The sequence below is a fragment of the Acartia tonsa genome, chromosome 8 (assembly GCF_053477335.1).
Source record: "Acartia tonsa isolate MP-2025a chromosome 8, ASM5347733v1, whole genome shotgun sequence".
In the NCBI taxonomy this organism is placed as follows: domain Eukaryota; kingdom Metazoa; phylum Arthropoda; class Copepoda; order Calanoida; family Acartiidae; genus Acartia; species Acartia tonsa.
Genome location: NC_137267.1, coordinates 51,993,176 through 52,015,669, shown reverse-complemented (window position 1 = coordinate 52,015,669; position 22,494 = coordinate 51,993,176). Strand labels below are relative to the sequence as shown.

The following is a 22,494-nucleotide window of genomic DNA, read 5'->3' as shown; positions in this document are numbered from 1 at the left end:
TATTAAAATACATATATTAGCCATTTACTTTATTGTTTTAACTCTTCTTTTCATTTCAGTTGGACAGATCTTTCAAAACAGACACACAGATAGACATCCAGTTACTTGTATATAAGAAATTATACATAGAAATTAGCCATTGTAAGACATTTAGTCTTACTTTAATAGTTTAACTCTATTTTCATTTTAGTTAGCAAGATTTTTCAAAACAGAAACACAGACAGACATTATTTAACGAAATTAGCTATTACATGACATATAGTAGCCATTTACTTTATTGTTTTAACTCTTCATTTTATTTCAGTTATCAGATCTTTCAAAACAGACACACAGATAGACAACCAGTTCCTTTATATTAAAAATTATACATAGAAATTAGCTATTAAATGACATATATTAGCCATTTACTTTATTGTTTTAACTCTACTTTCCAGGAATCTAAATGGATAAGACAATAGCTGATAAATTAATGTACATTGTACATCCCCAATAATGACACACAAATTAAATTCTGTAGACTATAATTAGTGGTTGAACGTTTGGGCATTTAACTTCATGAACCAAGCAATCAAAATTTAATAAAAGACCCCAAAGTTGCTAAGTCAGAAGAGAAAAGAAAATGTGATAATAAATCTTTGGGGACTAGGCTAATAAACTGTCCAATGTCCCCTCCCTTCCTGCTACTTTCATTTGATGGAAAATAGTTTTATAAATTGAAGTCTTCGCTTCCTTTTGTTATCAACAAAATATCTTTAAAGTTTCTGTAGTGTTACCAATTTAAAGAAATGTAAAAAGAGCTAACATATTTTTCTGTTTTCTTCGCCTCTAGCCCCTAGGGTAGAGCGGGGGGAAGATAATAAAATAGCCTAAAAACACCCCATGACAATTATAAAGCTACCCTAAAAAGTAAAACTTATTTGGAATAGCATTTTCTAAGAGCTTTAGATAAAACCACTTTATATTATAAAGGGTGTTTAAAAAAAAACCAATCGCTTAACTCTTTTCATTATAAATCCTACAGTTTTGGTCAAAAACTAACAAAAAATGACCAAAATCATGCCCAAGCAATGACAATGAGATAACACTATTGAATTTTGATTTCTAATCACCTCTCCTGAGCACTACAGCTCGAGCCCTAGCCTTTGTGTAAATTCTTCCCTATGTTAAGAGTGCATATTTTATTACAAATTAAGACAGTTTTGTCTTTTTCAAAAAAGAATAAACTGTCTAAAGTACTTGAAATCTTGTAGATAGACCCCATAATGTTTAGAGTTTTTGATGGGGCTTATAAAGACCTTTCTATAGACGCCTTAATCAGATTTCTGACCTAATCTTAGCCATTTTGACATAAAAAAGATCTGTCACACATCAAGAACTGGAGAGACCCATCATGTATAAATGTTTGATGGGTCTGTCTTTTTAATGCCAAATTGGCTAGGATTGAGTTAGAAACCTGGTTAAAGTGTCTATAGAAAGCTCTTGACATGCCCCATCAAAAATTCTAAACATTATGGGGTCTATCTACAAGATTTAAAGTACTTAAGACGATTTGATGAATTTTAATCTCCATGTAAGGAACAATTCTTCACAAGGGCTAGGACTCGAGCTGTAGTGCTCAGGAGAAGTGAGTAGAAATCAAAATTCAATAGTGCTTTCTCATTGTCATTGCTTGGACATGATTTGTGTCATTTTTTGTTAGTTTTTGACTAAAACTGTAGGGTTTATATTGAAAAGAGTGAAGCGATTGGTTTTTTTAAAACACCCTTTAGGATATAATTATATAAATATTTCTAGTAGCGAAGCTACTCTAAATAATAGTAATTAAATCTGACTGTAAACGTCTTTTTAAAATACTCTACGTAGCGTAATACTTTGTTTTACTTAAGAACAATTTCTTAATTTTCTAAATTGATCAGTTTGTTTTGTATTAACATACTCATTAACTTTAACAGAGAAAGTGAGAAAGACAGATAGAAATAGATATAGAGAGAAAGAGAGAGATATTTAGATAGAGAGACAGAGATAGATAGATAGACAAAGAGAGCGAGAGAGAGAGATTGAGAGAGAGAAAGAGAGAGAGAGAGAAAAAAAGAGGGAAAGATGGAAAGACATAATTCTGAAATGAAATCATAAATAAATTTGAAGTTATGCAAATAAACAAATGCGCTTTTTGGGTCACTAAAAGCCTTAGGAGTTATGAGTGACAGCAATATAAATTATAAAATAAGGATGGGGAATCTTCTCAAAAAAATTCGTCTATTTTAACTTAAACAAGGATTATTACGTCCAACAAATGTACTCAAACAAATGTAAAACATTCATTATAGAAACAAGGATGACAACATCCATAAGTAGCGAAGCAATAAAATTAAGGACAAACAGACATAATATATTATAGAGAAGATATTCAGCTCATTAACACGGAATAATTCTTTGAAATCACGAAACTTTTCCGAAGTAATAATATAAAAGATTTTAAGTCTTTTCATGCATGACCAACAGACTGACGGAAAAAGTAAATTACAAATTCATGCTCACAAGTTCCTGGAATCTTCACCAAAAATATCAGCTGTTTATCTTCGATAGCAGCCGAAAAAATCACTTTCCCCCCATAACGTTAAGGACGGACTGATAGACAGACAAGGTGAATTATAGAGTAGCTTCGCAACTGAAAACAGTGGGAAAAACTTACCTTGCGAATCTTTATTCAAACCAGCCGCATCTGAGTAAAACAAATCTAAACAAAAATATTTTAATAGTTATTTATCGTTTAGTATTATAGACAACTCACCTCTTTGCGGATATTGAATATTGAATTTATAATTTATTTGATTTTTGAATAATGATTCCTATTACAAAAAGGAACAACTATGAGCTAGGCATTTCTATAATCAAGTCCAAAAAATGTGATAATGTCCTTGAACAGTAATCTATATTTAAGCATTTTTGCAACACATTTACTTGCAATTTTAAATAAATTTAAACATTTATATTCTGCTTATTCAGACCTGACACTCTACAAGTGATTTGTTTTTATGGATGTTGTCATCCTGGTTTTTATATCTATCTTCATACAATCATAAGATTAAAAACAGTTAATTTTTTTAGCCCCGAGGTGCCGAAAGCGGAAAGCGGTTTATAATACGATGAAAGAAATAACTATTATCACATCGTATTATAGATAGCTTTCCGCGGATATCAAAATGAAAAATTATAAGATTAAAACCAGTTTTGTCAGCCCCGAAGAAACAACTATCTCCTCGTTAATTTGAACATGCTAGAATTGTCCTATCGATTTCAATGTTTTGCAACAAATTAACTTGCAATTTTGATTAGACTTTTATTCATTTATTTTCTTATTATTCAGTTCTGACACTCTACAAGTAATCCTTTTTTATCTATCTGCCTAAGTAATTTTTCTATTGTAATACTCCGTGTTTTGAAATTATGATAATCCCTATAAGATTTTCATTTCCCATAAAATAGAGATTTTGACCCTTATAGTTGCATTTTATGATAAAGTTGTGACGATTTTTAAAAGCGAAGCTTTTTATAATTAGGTGAGGTCCGTCCGTCAACGAATAAGGAAAGTTATTATAAAACTTTGGGGACTAGTGTAACATACAGCCCAATGTCCCTTCCCTGGCAGAGATCAGTGTAGAAATTTAGCACTTAACACTGCAAAAATAACATATGGATGTATTAACCAAATAAGCTTTTTTTTTTTAAATCGGTTACCTTCAGGCATGTTAGAATAATTCTTTATATTTAAAATTTTTATGATGAATTAATTTAATAAATGTTGAAAATAATAAGTTTTAACAACTCTATATAATAATCAGATGAAAGTTAAGTTTGATTTTCTTCTAATTTTACAATTTTTAGAGTTTAGACTTTTAAATGATGCTCCTTCCATTATTTTAGGTTAGATTAGTGTTAGGCAATTGGCCCCGGCCGCAGGGGCAAAAAATATGGGAAAAGTTACTGTGAAAATACGACGAAAATACCCGATTTTCCTACTAATTTTACATTTTCTAAGTTTTAACTTTTCAATGATGCACATTTCATAATTAACATATCCAATATAAACTAAAAGAACAACAATCTGATTTGTTGCAACAGATTTACAGAATGGGACAATATACAGGGAGGGAGGGGACATTGGGCTGTTTATTACACTAGTCCCCAAAGTCTTAAATCAACGTTTTTTCATTCACAGTCTTGACAAACTTGAATAATTTGATTGGTCTACTTAGTTGAGTGTCCTTACGTTTCAACCACTAATTGTAATCTACAGAAGAATTACGAATTACTAATTATCATTAGGGATGAACTTCAGTTTATCGTCTATTTTCTTATCCCTGTAGATTCCTGGACAATATGGGTATTTCATAATTTTACACAAAAAAACACACACGCACACACACACAAACACCCATCTGCACACACACACAAACACATACACAAACAAACATACACACACACATACTCACACAAACACACATATATGTTTCAAGGGCGTGTACAGGGTTGTAGTAATTCTTTATGCTACGCTATTAAATTTTCTTTGGATATACCGAAAGTCTCATGTGTGAATACATCTCTGTTTTAGGGGTTTCCTTTCCTACTTCTCCTCTCATCCATCCTTTTAAAACGTATTTTTATGACGTCACACATGACAATTTTCGTATCTCCATTTTCTTTCAATATACATAGATATAATAAAGATATGAAACAATATTTTGAGGTTTTGATAGATATTCTTTTAGTTAAAAAATTTAAAAAATACTTAAAATATTTTTTATGAAATATTTTACAAAAAAAGTTGTCAAAACTTTCCTTCAAATATCGATTTTTGCAAGCAGGATATACCAAATATTTGACATTTTTTATTTGACATACTTTTATATGGCATCTAAATAAATGTATGAAAAAAATAAAAACTGCAAATAACTGGATAATTATACATTGTTATGGCTTTACAAATTTTTATTTCACTTTTACAGAAAATTATGCAAAAATTTTGAGAGTGAAAGAAAGAATGGACATCACTTATTGGTCATTTCATTCATCCAGTAAGAGAGAAGGGGATGAGATAAACGAAGTGGATAGGGTGGATCGTTCGTCTAGCCAGCCACAAGTTTAATTTTGTTAGGGATTTTTATGAATTATTATTTGAATATCAAACTCTTTGCTAATGTCTAACTGTTATAAATTAATATTTTTATCTTTATGAAATTTTTATTAAAGAGTCTTTGTATTATACTGTTTAAAATGGTTATTCTGGCAAAGATTATAGAGTTGCAATGCTTCCTAAATCATACCTAACTGTTATAGGAATCATCATGGAAAGTTTAAAATCGATAGGGCAATCCTAATATATCCAAATTAACGATAATCCCGGTCGGACGGACCGACCATAATTATAGAGAAGCTTCAGTAACAATGAATTTGAACGGACCTGAAGGTTTTAATTTTGGTACAACTGACACTGATATGTTCAGGGTGGTCGCGGGTTCTGTGTTAACCTAAAATATATAGAAATACTAAAAATTTGTGCAATGGATTAACTATGAATTATATATATATTACACCAGAATTACCATGTAATCGAATAAATAGCAATTTGTATCGGGCCAGAATTACGATCCCCCCTTATCCCACTTTACCCCATACCCTTCCCTCCTACTGGATGAACAAACTGACAAATAAATGAAATCTAAAATAGGAACCTTAATTAACGACAATTTTTTCCCCTAGTATAATATCCACGTATATATTCATTATTATTGCAATCAGGGAATTTTAGACAAAAACAAGGTAGGTGTATAGTGCCTTTCGAGTCCTGAACCCTCTCCCTCAATTATTTAAATCAATTGAAAATTAGTAGTTTTTTCTTCTTCTTATGCTTCTTCCCTGCTGAAGGCCCCTAATTCTAAGGTGTCCTGGCCCTGCAAGGCTACCAAGTACCTAACATTACATAACCTAACCTGACCTAACCTAAAGTTTCACCCCCTCTCCCCTAAAAAATGAACCTAGTAATAGTGTCTAACTTTTTATCTTTGTGACGTAAGAAAAATCGAAGGATGCGAGGGGAGGTGGGAAAGGAAACCCCTAAAAAGAGATGGATTTTTGTTACGTCACAATTAGACAGTTAGACACTATTACTAGGTTCCTAAAAAATGAATCATTACTGGAACAAAAAGGTAAAAACTTACCTGACATTGGTAAACACTACTATCCGACTCTTGGGACTTTAATATCCTGAAAAAAAAGATTTTACAATTGGGTTTAGATAAGTAAATAATATCCAGAGATCTAAAGGGATAAGAAAATGCTCGATTAATTAATGTACTGTACATTCCAATGATGATACACAAAATTACCACTTGTGTAGATTAAATATAGTGGTTGAAACGTTTGATCACTTAACTTAATGACGAACGAATCAAAATTCACTGAAGTCCCACTCCCCAAAGTTGTTAAGAAACCTTGGGAACTAGTGTAATAAACAATCCATGGTTTCATTTATCTCTGTAATCTAATTCATATTTATGTACTTCTAAAAATAACTATAATTGACTATATAAATTTATCAGTATATGTTTAATGTTTATATAAAATTATAGACTTATCAGTATGTATTCATTGTTTATTATATAATAAATATATAATATCTTGCATTAGAAATATGCAGAAATTAGGGTTGCAATAATAGATGTACTAATATGTGGATATTTTATCGTCAACTTAGCTTTCTAATATGGACCTCAGTTATTGGTCAGTCCTTTCATCATATTGGGAGTGGATAGGAAAATGGGGAGTATCTTTACATTAACCAGCAGCGAGCATTACTTTTACAGAGTACATGAAAATCTGATGCAACATCCAAGTAATAATAAAGCCATTATTGCAATTTACATATACAATACACAGGAAGAGTGGGGGAGGTAATTGAGTTCAAAATTGGCTTATTTCCAGTATGGCTTCAAGACCGTTTAATATCCGCTGGATCAGAGCCGGTTTCAAGCAATACTAAAAAAATGATAACAGACAATTTTCAACGAATTATGAAAAAAATTATCACATTAATACCCGTTTTGTCAGCCTTGGCCTTTGGCCCCTCGTAGCCAACAAAACTGGAATTAATCTTTTAATTTTTAGTTGTTCCACTATCCGCGGAAAGCTGTCTATAATTCGATGCAATAAATTACTATTATACGTAACAAATGAAAATAGTAATAGACAAAAGTTGTGCTGGTAATAATTAAATATGATCAAGTAAATAATCATATTTTTTAAAATTATTAAAATAGATGTTTCAGCATAAATAAAGTTCATTTTCCCCTGAAAATAAGAATTGTTTATATTGACCTAAGCAGAATATGTATTAATGGAATGGATGTAATTGTAGAATATACGTGGATATTATGACAGGGGGAAAATTGTCGTCAATTTAGCTTGATAACACGGAAATCGTTTATTTGTCAGTTCTTTCATCCAGAATAAGGGGAGGGAATGGGATAATAGTTATTTTAGCCCACTGTTAGTTTTTTTTTATTAGTTAACATGAAAATCTGATGTAACATCCAAATAATAAAATATCCATTGTTAACAAACATAAAAAATAACCTTAATAATAAAGAATAATAATAGATGATGTTATGATATTGTTATTGGAAAAAATCAAAGTTCATGTTAGGAAAGGTTGCACATTAAACAGGTTTAGACTTGTTAGAAATGTCCTATCGATTTCAAATTAATGACATAATGAAAGGAATAAGGTACAGCCAACAAGCGAAATATATCTAAAATAATATTTTGGGGGCAGATAAAAAGATTGCCAATTCTAATATGTCTTGCCCCCCCCCCCCCCGGGCCCCCCCCCCCCCAAACGACAGCTGAAAATCTTGTATAGGATTCGTGATTTTTTTCTGAATTAATTTCGTTGTTGGTATAAGCTGCATAGTGATCCATAATTATTCACATTTTTCATTTTTATTGACGAATGCATCCTTGTTATTTCTTTGCATAAATTATGGTAATAATTTGACCTAAAATTTCAAGGTGAAAATAATAATTTGTAAAATTGCATAAATTTGAAACTTTTCAAATTTTCAATTTAACTTATGATTAAAGTTGTCTTGTTTATTGCTTGCTTGTGAGACTTTTTTATTTAGATAAATTAAAAAGAAATATATACACTATACATTGATATATTCTTTCTTTTTTTCTCTATCAATCTTTTTATCTATCTAACTATCTATCTCTCTATCTATCTATCTATTTATCTATCTATCTAAAATGATAAATAAAGTGGACATATATAATTATTCAACACGACGAGATATTTCAAAATTTTAGCTTCACGGCCAATCAATTTAAATTCTGTCTGAAATAGTTTATTTCCTACCAGGGATCTAAAGGAATAAGACAATGGCCGATGAATTTATGTACATCCCCAATGATAATACACAAAATTAGACTTTCAGTAGAAGTTGTTAAGCCTACGAAAAGGAAAACCTAATCATAAAACTTTGGGGACTAGGGTATTGAAATGCCCAATGTCCCCTCCCTTCCTGTTTATTTCCTAATCATAGATTAAACATAGGAATAGTAAAGAAATTTCCTAAAAATAAATTTCATTTATTCCCTATCTATAGAAACATTTTATAAAATTGCAGACAAATTTAATGATTCTTAATGCATATTATTGAAATTGAAAAAAGGGGGAAGGGAAAGATTTTTTTTCTGATGCCTTGCCTTGCCCCTGCGTGGTTTAACATTACAGAGCTACCCGATAACCTAACCTAACCAAACCAAGCAAACGATAACAATTGGCACAAAAAGATTAACCTTCCTTATTTTGAATTTATTTATCCTTATCAGTCGGTTTTGTGTGTAGTACATCCTTATAATAAAGTAGCAGGATGTCTGTCTGTCTATTTGTCTGTTTGTCTGTATCGAAGGATCTCGCTAACCGCTGAACCGAACGGGTTCTCCTTAACAGGTACCTTCCCGGGAAGGTTTATAAATATTTTGGGGAAGGGTACCATCAACCTCCCAAGAGAAATCGCCCCTAGAAAATTAACCCCCCCCCCCTAAAAAAATAACTTGAAAAAAATTCAACAATTCACACATTAACTTTAGCAGATATTGATCATAAATCTCCGATCATAACATCGTTTATGTCATTACAGTTGTGTAGAGTGTAGTTGCTCTAGTAAAAATGACGTAATTAAAAATCCAAGAAAACTTTTTTATAAGACAAGAATAAAAACAAACTTTTCTCAAGATTTTAGCAAAAATATTTTATTGTTTTTTCACATCCAAAACTTTAATCCTTTTATTGTAAAATCTGATTTTGTTTGGATTATGCTCTGAGAGATATTCAGGGATAAGACAATGGCCGATAAATAGAAGTAAATCCCAAATAATGATACACAAAATTACCCCTTCTGTAAATTACTTTTAGTGGTTAAAATAGACATTCATCCTATCAAAATTCAATAAAAGTCCCCAAAGTTGTTAGGCTAACGTTACCATAAAACTTTAGAGACTAGTGTAAAAAACAGCCCAATGTCCTCTCCCTCCCTGCGCTCACAGACTAAACCTGACAATTTTACAAAATTAATCTTTCTTTTTCTTTCTAGATGCATAGCATCTCTATAATGCATTTTTGTAAAGTTTAAACTTCTGAACTGTTGTGACTTTTTTCCTACTTAGTGGGATGGGGTTTCAAGAAACCAAAATTCAAGAGAAAGGCCAATCTTTCCCGCTTTTGTATTACTTTTGAGGAGTACGATTCCAGTTACGTCATATACGTTTCGGAAAAGAAAAAGGGAAGAAAGGGAAGGGGGGATGAAAATCTCTTCAAAAGAGATGGGAGAAAAGGGAAGAGATTTTCTTCCCCCCTTCCCTTTTTATATGACGTCACAGGAATCGTACTCCTCAAAAATTATACAAAAGCGGGAAAGATTGGGCTTTCTCAAAATTCAATAAAAGTCTCCAAAGTTGTTAAGTCAACGAATAAGAAACCGCTATTATAAAAATTTGGGGACAAGTGTTATAAACATTCTATTGTCCCCTTTCTGCCTGAATTTTCATCCTAGTTTTGTTTGCTCCACATAATTTGTTCCACTTTTTAACTTTTAATTTTATCAATTAAAAGATTAAATCATTTTCCAGTATAGCTTCGAAACCAATTGTTATCCGCTGGATTAGAACCGGTTCTAAGCCATATGGATAAATCTAGTATAGAATCGTATTATTGACAATTTTTCATAATTATCAAAATAAAAAAATATAAAATTAATACCAGTTTTGTTAGCTGAAGCCTTCGGCCCCTCGAAGCTAACAAAACTGGTTTGAATCTTAAAATGATCCATTTAATATCTTCGGAAAGCTCTCTATAATACGATGCAATAAATCACTATTATACTCAGGGCTCGCAGGGAGTAAGGGAGGAGACAATGGATCGAATATTCAATTTTTTCGAGTCTCAGACTTTGGGTACTAGCTTAAAGGGAATTTACAAGAATTTAGCAGTTTCTGGCTGACTTTGGGTACTTGCGCAACCAATGCCGCAACTCATTTGTTAGTTTTGAATATCTAGCAGAAAAGTATCGATAAAATTAATTTGTTATGATGTGGCTGGTATTAAAAATTTTTTTCTCTCCAGAAAATATCATTCCATAGATAAAAACTTGTGATATTTGTTTAATAACCATTCTAAGAACCCAATTAAATTTTGGGTTATTGGGTGATGGGTTCCAGGGAGATTTTTATAGTTATTAATTACAGAATGATTATGTCAGTCTGATGTGCTTGTAATCTAATTTTCAAATGAATGCTTTTTTCTTGAAACTCTTTTCTTATTTTATAGTTTTCTGCCTCTCCCTTTACAATTTCCTTCATATTTCCAGATTATTCTGGATTTCATAGTCTTTCAGCGATAACTCTTAAATTGAATTAATTGCCCATTGTCCCCTCCCTTACTCCCTGCAGGGCTCGGCAGTTATCCTTTCTGTGAATTAAATTTGTAGTTGAAAAACAACTGACTGAACCCACCAATCAAAATTTAATAAAAGTCCCTTAAATTGTTAAGCCAACGAAAAAGAAATATTATTATTAAACTTTGAGGACTGGTGAAATAAACAGCCCACTGTTCCCCCCCTTCAAAGTATTAAAAGTTGTAGAAATGTAAAATATCTTTTTAGAGTAACATATAATTAAGAAATAACAAATTATGTGAAGACATTAGGAGACTGTGTGATTGATTTAGCGTGACTGAGTAGCAAAACTTAAAATTTCATTAATCATGATAATTATGAGGGGACATATTAGGTAACTTTAGTTTCTTTATAATTATTGAATGTCTGTTAATAACTCTCATTGAAAGTGGGATTTCGCGTATTTTCCATAAAGTATATATTTTCTTTTAAGCTTAATTATAAGTAATAATTGATATTTTTTTGTAATATTAATTGTATAAAAAAAATTAAAAATGGTTTAAGCAGTGGTGCAAAAATGGTTGCAAACATTTGCATTTTTTTTGCAGATAAAATTTTTTCAGATTTCTTTTTAAAAAAGCAAAAGGTGTTTTTAGACGTACCTAAGGATACAATTGAAAAGTCATTTTGGCCAAACTCTAAAAAATGTTTTAATATATATGGGGGTAGCTGTGTAGTAAAAGTGAAGCTACGATTACTCGCATAAAGTTACGCATTCCTATATTCAACTTTTTACATTCATGACAAAAATCAGAGACTGAAAAATTGATAATTTATATGTACAAGAGGAAAAATATTTCTCGAAAAGTGGAATTTTTAGTAGCGAAGATACTCTATTACTCACTATGTGTGTCCGTCCGTTAGTCCGTAACACTATAAAAGAAATTTTCGGCTCCTATTTAGGATAGATGGCTGAAACATTCCCATCATTTGGGAGCATAATTAAGTATAAAACATCCATGTCGTTCTGACTGCTTGTTAATAATTTACATCTTTGTGCTTCGCTACTTCTGGATGTTGTCATCCTTGTTTTTATATATATAGGATTATGAAACTTTAAATGGGAAAAGATAAAAGAAGTAAAATAAATAAAATTATGTTTTTTATTAAAGTTACATAAAAGTAATCAATATAATTAAATAATAAGAAATCTAAAAAAACAAACAGTACAAAATTGTATTCTTTAAAATAATGAAGGTAACTTTCTTTAATTAAAATTTAAGTATCTCTTTTTTCGCTATTGGACCAACATTTCAGTTACAGTAAGATGGAAAAAGAGCCATTGGATGGTAAATTATGGTGGAACCCAAAGTAATATGATTATGTAATCTTATTCGCTGGTTCAAAACTGTGGGTACTCTAATAATATTTTAGTTGGTTGGTTCCTAACTGGTAGAGTCAAAAATTATAATCTACAGAAGGTAAAATATTAACTAATTTATCATCCATTGTCTTATCCCTTGAGATCCCTAGTAGAGAGGAAGGGGGGGAGGGTGTATGGATGACTTACTTGCGTAAAAAGTGATACTGCAAATTTGTTTAAAAAGACGATGCAATTTAGAGTGCAAATTTAAGATAGTACATTCCTTACTGTGCAATTATTTACTAGGGATACACATCCGCAACGGATGGACTGACTTACGGACGGACAGCCAAAGTTAAATATAGAGTAGCGCTACTACTAACAAGGATGACAACATCCCTAAGTAGCGAAGCACAAAAATTATATATCAGGTATAAACAACCGCAAGAATGGATTTATTATTTATTAGAAGTGATACTCGCAGGGCGCAACTCTATAATCGTTGCCAGAATGCTCGTAGGTCCATTTAATTTTAAAACAAAACCTTTTTGAAAATAATTTATTATGTTTTTAATTATCCTATTTATTTTGGGAGTACTAATTCCTATTACATCATTGTATAATTTTATTAGCGAAGCATCTTTAAAATCAAGTCATAAAAATGTAAGTATGTCCTTACGGTATTCTGTATTTAAGTCTAATTTTTTTACACATTTATATTCTGCTTATTCAGTTCTGACACTCTAGAAGTGTCATTGTTCGTTTGTCCTACTATTTCCTAGATCGTTTTTATGGATGATGTCATTCTTTTTTTCTTTAAAAATTCATTCTAGCAAAGAAATAAGTTGCAGCTGACTATCCTCTATTCCCAGCAATATAATGCAGCATGTAATTTATGTATGGTGTCATCCTTGTTATTCTTGCTAGCAATACAGCAAGTTGCAGCTGACTATCCTCTATTCCCAGCAATATAATGCAGCATGTAATTTATGTATGGTGTCATCCTTGTTATTCTTGCTAGCAATACAGCAAGTTGCAGCTGACTATCCTCTATTCCCAGCAATATAATGCAGCATGTAATTTATGTATGGTGTCATCCTTGTTATTCTTGCTAGCAATACAGCAAGTTGCAGCTGACTATCCTCTATTCCCAGCAATATAATGCAGCATGTAATTTATGTATGGTGTCATCCTTGTTATTCTTGCTAGCAATACAGCAAGTTGCAGCTGACTATCCTCTATTCCCAGCAATATAATGCAGCATGTAATTTATGTATGGTGTCATCCTTGTTATTCTTGCTAGCAATACAGCAAGTTGCAGCTGACTATCCTCTATTCCCAGCAATATAATGCAGCATGTAATTTATGTATGGTGTCATCCTTGTTATTCTTGCTAGCAATACAGCAAGTTGCAGCTGACTATCCTCTATTCCCAGCAATATAATGCAGCATGTAATTTATGTATGGTGTCATCCTTGTTATTCTTGCTAGCAATACAGCAAGTTGCAGCTGACTATCCTCTATTCCCAGCAATATAATGCAGCATGTAATTTATGTATGGTGTCATCCTTGTTATTCTTGCTAGCAATACAGCAAGTTGCAGCTGACTATCCTCTATTCCCAGCAATATAATGCAGCATGTAATTTATGTATGGTGTCATCCTTGTTATTCTTGCTAGCAATACAGCAAGTTGCAGCTGACTATCCTCTATTCCCAGCAATATAATGCAGCATGTAATTTATGTATGGTGTCATCCTTGTTATTCTTGCTAGCAATACAGCAAGTTGCAGCTGACTATCCTCTATTCCCAGCAATATAATGCAGCATGTAATTTATGTATGGTGTCATCCTTGTTATTCTTGCTAGCAATACAGCAAGTTGCAGCTGACTATCCTCTATTCCCAGCAATATAATGCAGCATGTAATTTATGTATGGTGTCATCCTTGTTATTCTTGCTAGCAATACAGCAAGTTGCAGCTGACTATCCTCTATTCCCAGCAATATGGTGCAGCATGTGTTTTAGGTATGGTGTCATCCTTGTTATTCTTGCTAGCAATACAGCAAGTTGCAGCTGACTATCCTCTATTCCCAGCAATATAATGCAGCATGTAATTTATGTATGGTGTCATCCTTGTTATTCTTGCTAGCAATACAGCAAGTTGCAGCTGACTATCCTCTATTCCCAGCAATATAATGCAGCATGTAATTTATGTATGGTGTCATCCTTGTTATTCTTGCTAGCAATACAGCAAGTTGCAGCTGACTATCCTCTATTCCCAGCAATATAGTGCAGCATGTAATTTACGTATGGTGTCATCCTTGTTATTCTTGCTAGCAATACAGCAAGTTGCAGCTGACTATCCTCTATTCCCAGCAATATAATGCAGCATGTAATTTATGTATGGTGTCATCCTTGTTATTCTTGCTAGCAATACAGCAAGTTGCAGCTGACTATCCTCTATTCCCAGCAATATAGTGCAGCATGTAATTTATGTATGGTGTCATCCTTGTTATTCTTGCTAGCAATACAGCAAGTTGCAGCTAACTATCCTCTATTCCCAGCAATATGGTGCAGCATGTGTTTTATGTATGGTGTCATCCTTGTTATTCTTGCTAGCAATACAGCAAGTTGCAGCTGACTGTCCTGTATTCTCAGCAATATGGTGCAGCATGTGTTTTATGCAAATACAATTAGCAAGTACGATGAACAAAGGTATTAGGCATCCATATTAAAAATATACTTTTCTAAAAGCGAAGCTTTTTTATTTTTAGGGTTTGACCGTTTGTATGTAATTGTTAATTTGGTCATATTAGAGTTGTTATTTTGTTGTTTATCTAAAACTTGTTGATTCCTTTGACAGTTAGGTAGAATCAAGAAAGCAACTCTACAATTAATACTAGAAAGTATGTATATCTAATTATTAAAATATGACATTTTTATTGATATATAATTCATACTATCTTAAAATAATTATTCATAGGAAGATTGGGCAGTAATGATTCCTTTATCCCTCAGAATTAGAGGTCAAGAATATGCAAGATAAAACTACATACACATATCTATCAGGGAGGGAGGAGACATTGGGTTGTTTATTACGTTAGTCCCAAGTTTTGTAATAAAGTTTACTTATTCGTTTAATCAACAACTTTGGGGACTTTATTGAATTTTGATTGGATAGTCCAATAAGTTGAGTGCCCAAACATTTCAACCACTAATTGTAACCTACAGAAAGAGTATTTTGTGTTTCATCATTGGGGATATACATCAGCCATTGTCTTATCCCTTTAGACCCCTGCATAACTATCTATCTATCTAACTTTTGAGATAAATCTACATACACAGCTCATAAATTAAGTTTTACCAATTTAACAAATTTTAGACTTATTTTAGCCTAAGATTTGAAGCAGCCCATAGTGCCAAAGGTGACTTAATACAATACAAATGACCAACGCTAGGCCAGTATACATTTTACCATTAGTCAATATACCGGCATATCATCGGTCATTTTATTGTATGACATCATTTTTTAACGACACTATAAGGCTTATAAAATATAGAAAAATACAATTAGTAAACAAATGTTTTAAAAATTATGATTTGTAGGCGTATCCAACTTTTAAAGAGTTTAGAGTATATATAGGCAGAATTTCGACTAGAGTTTTAAATTAAATTCTAGTATTATATCCCTGTAGTGAAATTATGTAAATTGCAATGACCTTTGTTCATTGCGCTTTTTAAATTGCATTTAAATTTATTAAAGTTGTTTCAAGTTCAATTTGTTTTTTCTTCTTCCATTTAATCTAATTTGTTTAAAACAATTGATTAAATAAAGTAATACTCGCAGCTGGCTAAAATAACGATTTACCCCTTCTTTCCACACCACTTTACTCCATTCCCTCCCCTTCTATTGGAAGAACGAACTGACTAATTAATGAGGTCCATATTATCAAACTTTTATGACAAATTTTTCCTTGTCAATATATCCCATTTCCACATTTATTATTTAATACCTATCTATCTATCTATCTATCTTACTTGAGTTGCCAAGTTCCAGCCAACATCCGAGAAGTTCCAGACTGAAAATAACAAAATTTTATTATTAAAGTAAAAAATAGAGGGGACATGAGCTTTATGTAACTCCACCCAAAGGGTTGGAACCCTGTGCCGATGTTCAATTTGGTCTTTAAATATCAGCCAATATAAACACAGCAATTTTACTATTAGTGATATATTTTTTTGGGTTTCTTTACAATTTGCAGTAACGGGATTTCGGCTATATTGATAGCGTTTATTTCATTTAAAAATTGGAGAATAGAATAGAAAAATAGTTATTGATCGCATCGTATTATACACAATTTTCCGCGGATATTAAAATGTAAAATTATAAGATTAAAACCAGTTTTGTGTACTACAATGTTATACATAAATTTTCAGTAACCAGTTATAATCCACTGGATATTAATTGGTTTCGCAACCATACTGGATAATTTTTACTCAAAATCAAATATTTTAAGTAAAAGTGTGAGGTGCAGCTCTTAGTATAGACAAAAGAATAAAAATATTGTAGAAAAATATAAATATATTGAGTTAGTATTCAGTTTTTGCAGGGATTTAAAGGGACAATGGGCAATAAACTGATGTATTACTTATGATACATTAAATGACCTCTTATGCAGATTACAATTACTGGTTGAAACGTTTAGACACTCAAACTAATTAACCTACCAATCAGAATTCAATAAAAGTTCCCAACATTGTTAAGCCAAAAAAAATAAGAAAACTTTGGAGACTAGTGTAATAGTTAGCCCAATGACTCCTCCCTCCCTGTAGTTTTGATAAGTTACAGACTAAAATGAACAGACAGATATGCTAATTTCACACTTCTTTGCTAATCAGGAAGTAAGGGTATAGGTAAGGGTGTGAAAAAATCCACCCTTTTTAAAAACAAATTGTGTGGCAGAAAAAACAATGCATGCTCTGAGTTCTAGTTTTTGGAAATATAATTACCATCTTTGTGCTGTTTGTGCTTTATTATATACTAGCGGCTTCGCCCCTAGCCTCTAGGGGCTTTGCCCCAAGAGATGGTAAAAAAAGTGTAAGGTGAAATTTGTAAAAAAAAAAATAATAAGAAGGACCAAGGAAATCTTCCACAAAGGAAATATTCCACAAAGGAATCTTCTACAAAGGACCAAGGATATTTCTTACAAAAATAAAAAAAATAAAAAATAGGGGGGATTTTTTTGTTTTTAGGGGGGTTGGGGGTGTCCCACCCCCCAAGAAAATAGCTTAAAACCACCACAGGACCAATAGGTAGATACCCTGAAGAGTAGAATCCGATCAGTTCAGTGGTTACCGAGATCTTAAGGGACGAACGGACAGACAGACGGACAGACATCGTTCTACTTTGTATTATAGATGGTAAAAAATGTGAAGCTGAAAATGCAACTTATAAATATGCAAAATTTTAAACATCTTTGCTTTACTGAAATAAAAGAGTTTTAAAGATACACACGACTGTGTCGTAACATGCAGCACATCAGCTTGTTGTCGGGAAGGTGATAGGTTCAATTCTAGGCCTGGCACTGCGTCATAATAATGATGAGAAAAAATTTCCTACTGCTGCTATGTCAAGTGCACAACATACATAGTAAGAGTATGGGAATGCCTTGCCCCAAAACAGGCACAAATCATTATAAAGATCATTAGATTATCTTACATTTTTCCTAATATACTTAACATTCCTTATATTCATGTTTAAGGCACTATGTTAATTTTCTTGCAAAATATATTGAGAAAGGTGAATAAATAATATTTTCAATATTTTTATGCATTGGCGCACTTTTTCTATAATTTACATTATACTTGTCAAAAACAATTTAGTGCTATTGACCTTATTTGGTATGAAAGCAGGGAGGGAGGGGACATTGGGTTGTCTATTACACTAGTCTTATAATTACATTTTCTAATTTGTTGGCTTTACAACTTTAGGGACTTATTTTGAATTGTGATTGGTTGGTTTATTAAGTTGAGTATATAAATTGAGAATAGTTATTTGCAATTTAAAAAAATTTTTTCAAAAAAAAAATTTGTATTTTCCTTAATTTTTTGGATATTTTTTTAAATATTCTGTCTGCATTTCACTCAGACATATATAACTGCATTTCTTTTGTTATTTTGATTTTTCTTTTCTTGTTTAATCTTTAAAATTGGACAATGTTTGTCAAATATAATATACAATACAATAGATGTTTATAGAATAAAGGGACTTTGGATGTAATATTAATATTTAATCCAAATTATCTTTTTCATCAAGTCATTATACAGATAATTTGTGAAATATATCCTAATTTTTGATGCTTCATGTTCCTTGTTATTCAGATACTTGATTTTAGATAGCGGCTTTGCCCCTAGAGGCAATTGTAGATTAGATGGCAATTATTACTCTTATATTCCAGTACAGCTTCGAAACCGATTAATATCCCTGGATTCAAACCGGTTCTCAGCTATTCTGAAAATCATTTTTAGCATTGCATTGTATTAAAGACAATTTTCAACAAAAATTTAAATATAATCTGATAATTATTTATTTTTATATCCGCAGAAATATGTCTATAATACAATGGGATAGATAACCATTCTTTTACAGATACAAAAATCACAGAAAATTTAAAGCAAAAAATCTAGCAAAATTTTTTTTATTTCAAAATACAAGATATCTACTTTTCCTGTATTATGTAAAACAAACAAAGGCTCTTGAAATATATTGTAAAGAACAAATAGAATAGATAGATAGTTATGAAATGGTATAAATGGTTGATAGACAGACAAATAGAATAGACAGATATTGATGAACTAGTAGAAATAGGTTGATAGACAGACAAATAGAATAGATAGATATTGATGAAATAGTAGAAATAGGTTGATAGACAAACAAATAGAATAGACAGATATTGATGAAATAGTAGAAATAGGTTGATAGACAGACAAATAAAATAGAAAGATATTGATGAAAGAGTAGAAATAAGTTGATAGATAGACACACTCTTTACTTGCTTCATTTTATATCCTATTATATATGTAGTAAGCTTTTTTTTGTCTGTAGTGAAGGGTCTTGTTTACCACTGAATAGATATAGTTCTCCTTTACAGTAAAGCTTGTTATAGGTCAATGGAAGGTTTAAACAATTTTGAGAGAAAGTATTTTCACCTCCCCCACCCAAAAAAATACTTTTTTTACTTTTTCTTTTAAAAACTAAAATTGAAAATGGGGAAGGGGACTTTTCCCTCACCAACCTTTTTTTTTGTCCCTAGATGCTTCTATTGGACGTAGTACATAATATAGTTGAGGCGGAGGGTGGGGGGGGGGGGGGGGGGGGTAGGAGTTTAGTTGAATAACCCTCCTACAAAATAGCATAAAAACACAACAAGTACTAATATGAAAATCCTCTAAAAGTTACAAAAAAATGAAAGACGACATCATTTCCTCAAAGTTCCTAGCAATCACTGACACCGCAGGTAAGGCAAATCTACATTTTCTAGACATGAAAAAAAACATGGTATGGTGCATTATTTGCCACTTTTCTGCACTATCTTTCCTATTTTGGTTATTCATCAGCCAGTGGCTTATCCCTTTTGAACCCCTGTTTTGTGTGTGTAAAGGAAAATCTCAATATTTTATTGTTATCTTTGTAAAGGTTTTAATGGTAAATAAATGTGTACTATGTATATAAGAGTTGTATAAAGCCATGAATAACCTAGAACCAATATAGTAGTACACTGTAGATAAATAGTACTTTTTCATATTATGCCTATTTACTTAGACATTACCCTTCCCCGGTCCTCAAAAAACAATATTGATATTGTAATTTTAGCTCAAGTTACCCATTTTAGTACACTGAACCTTCCCCCCTCTCCTCCCTTTTTTAAAAACAAATTGAATAAAGGGGGTGTATAGTTTTGATCCAACGCCTGCAGAACCCTGTGGGGATACCCAGTATTCAATATAACCTAACCTAACCTGACCTAAAGGAATAAACAGACAAGCATATAAAAAAATTACCACCCTCCATATTTTCCAATTCATTTCAAAAATGGATTCATAATTACTTGGATCTTACACCAGATTTTCATGTTCTCTAATAAAGGGAATCTTGCAGCGTACTAAAATAACGATCTCGCCCATTCCCTGAATTTTCCCCACCCCATATCCTCCTACTAGATAAACGAACAGACCAGTAAATAACAAGGGAAATGGCAATCTAAATAGACGACAATTTTTCCTCTATAATAATAACCACGTATATTCAACATCCATTATTTCAAAATGATATTTTAACAACAACTTTAAAGGAAAATTTTCCCACAATCCCCTTCCCCTTTTCATCTCCTTCTTTCCCACCCCTCTTCACTTACATGGCAAAAACAAACTATATCACCAGATAAGGTTTCGTGATTTTTTTTTTGTAGAATGGTTGGTTAGACTGGCTACCCCTGGATGAAGGTTTTTAATAACAAACAAACAATAGATTGTTTGACCATCCTGTATTATTATTATTATTTTATATCATAATGTATGTATTGTAATATTATTTCTTTGATTCTTTACTTACAATAAGAATATGTGAAACATACAAAGCAATGTATAATAACCAGGAAGAGAGGGGACATTGGGCTGTTTATTACACTAGGCCCCAAAGTTTTTTATAATAATGTTTTTTATTTGTTTGCTCAACAACTTTGGGGACGTTTTTTGAATTTTGATTGGTTGGTTTTTTAAGTTGAGTGTCAAATCGTTTAAACCACTAATTGTAATCTACAGAGGGGATAATTTTGTGTATCTTTATTGGGGATGAACAACAATTTATCGGTCATTGTCTCATCCCTTTAGATCCCAGATCATAATAATATATAAAGATTGGCATTAATATGGGGTAAAGGGACTGAATAGTAATTTATCGCATCATACTGCAGACAGCTATCCGCGAACATTAAAATAAAATATCAAATGATTAAAATCAGTTTTGTTAGCCCTCAAGAGCCGAAGGCCCGTGTTAATAAAACTGGTAATAGTTTTGTGATTTTTATTTTCGTATTAGTGGAAAATTGTCTGTAATACGATACTATACAAGATTTTTCATTATGACAAAGAAGTAGTTTTAATCCAGCGTTTATATTAATCAATTTCGAAGCAATACTGGAAGGATTGAAAAGTTAAATTTTTATAATGTCGTAATGTCGACGAAATTAGGGTTTAGTATTATGCCAGACCTAAAATCAAGGACTTGATGGGCTGGTTCTATTCAAACTTATTTTGAGATGTTTATCGTATTTCAGACTTAATCTAATTTTAAATCAAACTGCAAATCCTTTAATCTTGAATTGACCAGACATTCTATATGATAGCATTTACAAATAAAACCTATAAAATAGATTTATCATTACATGGATGTTACACCAGATTTTCATGTTCTCTAATAAAGCTATAGACGCAGCGGGATTAAATAAAGATACCCTCCAGCCACCAGCTTCACCAGTTCCCTTCCCTCCTACAGGATAAACGAACTGACAAATAAATAAGAGGAGAAATAGCAATCTAAGTTGACAGCAAACTTGCTCCTGTCAAAATATCCAATATGACACCATGGAAACTGTCCCAATTTTGTATAACTTTTGCGGAACATGTTCCAGTTACGTCATATTTTTCTTTCCCGAAAAAGGGAAGGGGGGAAGAAAATCTCTTCAAAAGAGATGGGGAAAACCCCCTTTTCTCCCATCTCTTTTTTCTTCCCCCTTCCCTTTTTTTTCTTTCCCCCTTCTCTTTTTCGGGAAAGAAAAATATGACGTAACTGGAACATGTTCCGCAAAAGTTATACAAAATTGGGACAGTTTCCATGGTGTCTCCAATATCTTAGGTAAATTAATATTATCTTAAGTTCAAGATCAAAGTAATTTAATTTTACGAGGTACAGTTTTATTTTACCATTTTTGAATATTATGTATTCATACAATACAGGGATCCAAAGGGATAAGACAATGCCTGATAAATTAATGTACATCCCCAATGATGATACACAAAATTACACCTTCTGTAAATTAGTTGTTGAAATGTTTGAGTACTAAATGAACCCATCAATAACATTTCATGATAGTAAAGAAAGGTAATAAGCCAACGAATAAG

At 31.9% G+C, this 22,494-nt stretch overlaps 1 protein-coding gene across 1 annotated transcript in view; it reads right to left on the bottom strand.

The window, feature by feature from the left end:
- The window catches only part of LOC145326674 (uncharacterized), a 94,046-nt gene that overhangs the window by 5,061 nt on the left and 66,491 nt on the right, over positions 1-22,494 (bottom strand). Inside the window, exons 7-10 of the mRNA XM_080170040.1 lie at positions 16,354-16,394; positions 6,219-6,264; positions 5,462-5,528; positions 2,693-2,737 (exon numbers count right to left, since the gene is read on the bottom strand). Of these exons, the coding sequence (XP_080026166.1) occupies positions 2,693-2,737; positions 5,462-5,528; positions 6,219-6,264; positions 16,354-16,394 (199 nt within the window). The remainder of the gene's footprint in view (positions 1-2,692; positions 2,738-5,461; positions 5,529-6,218; positions 6,265-16,353; positions 16,395-22,494) is intronic.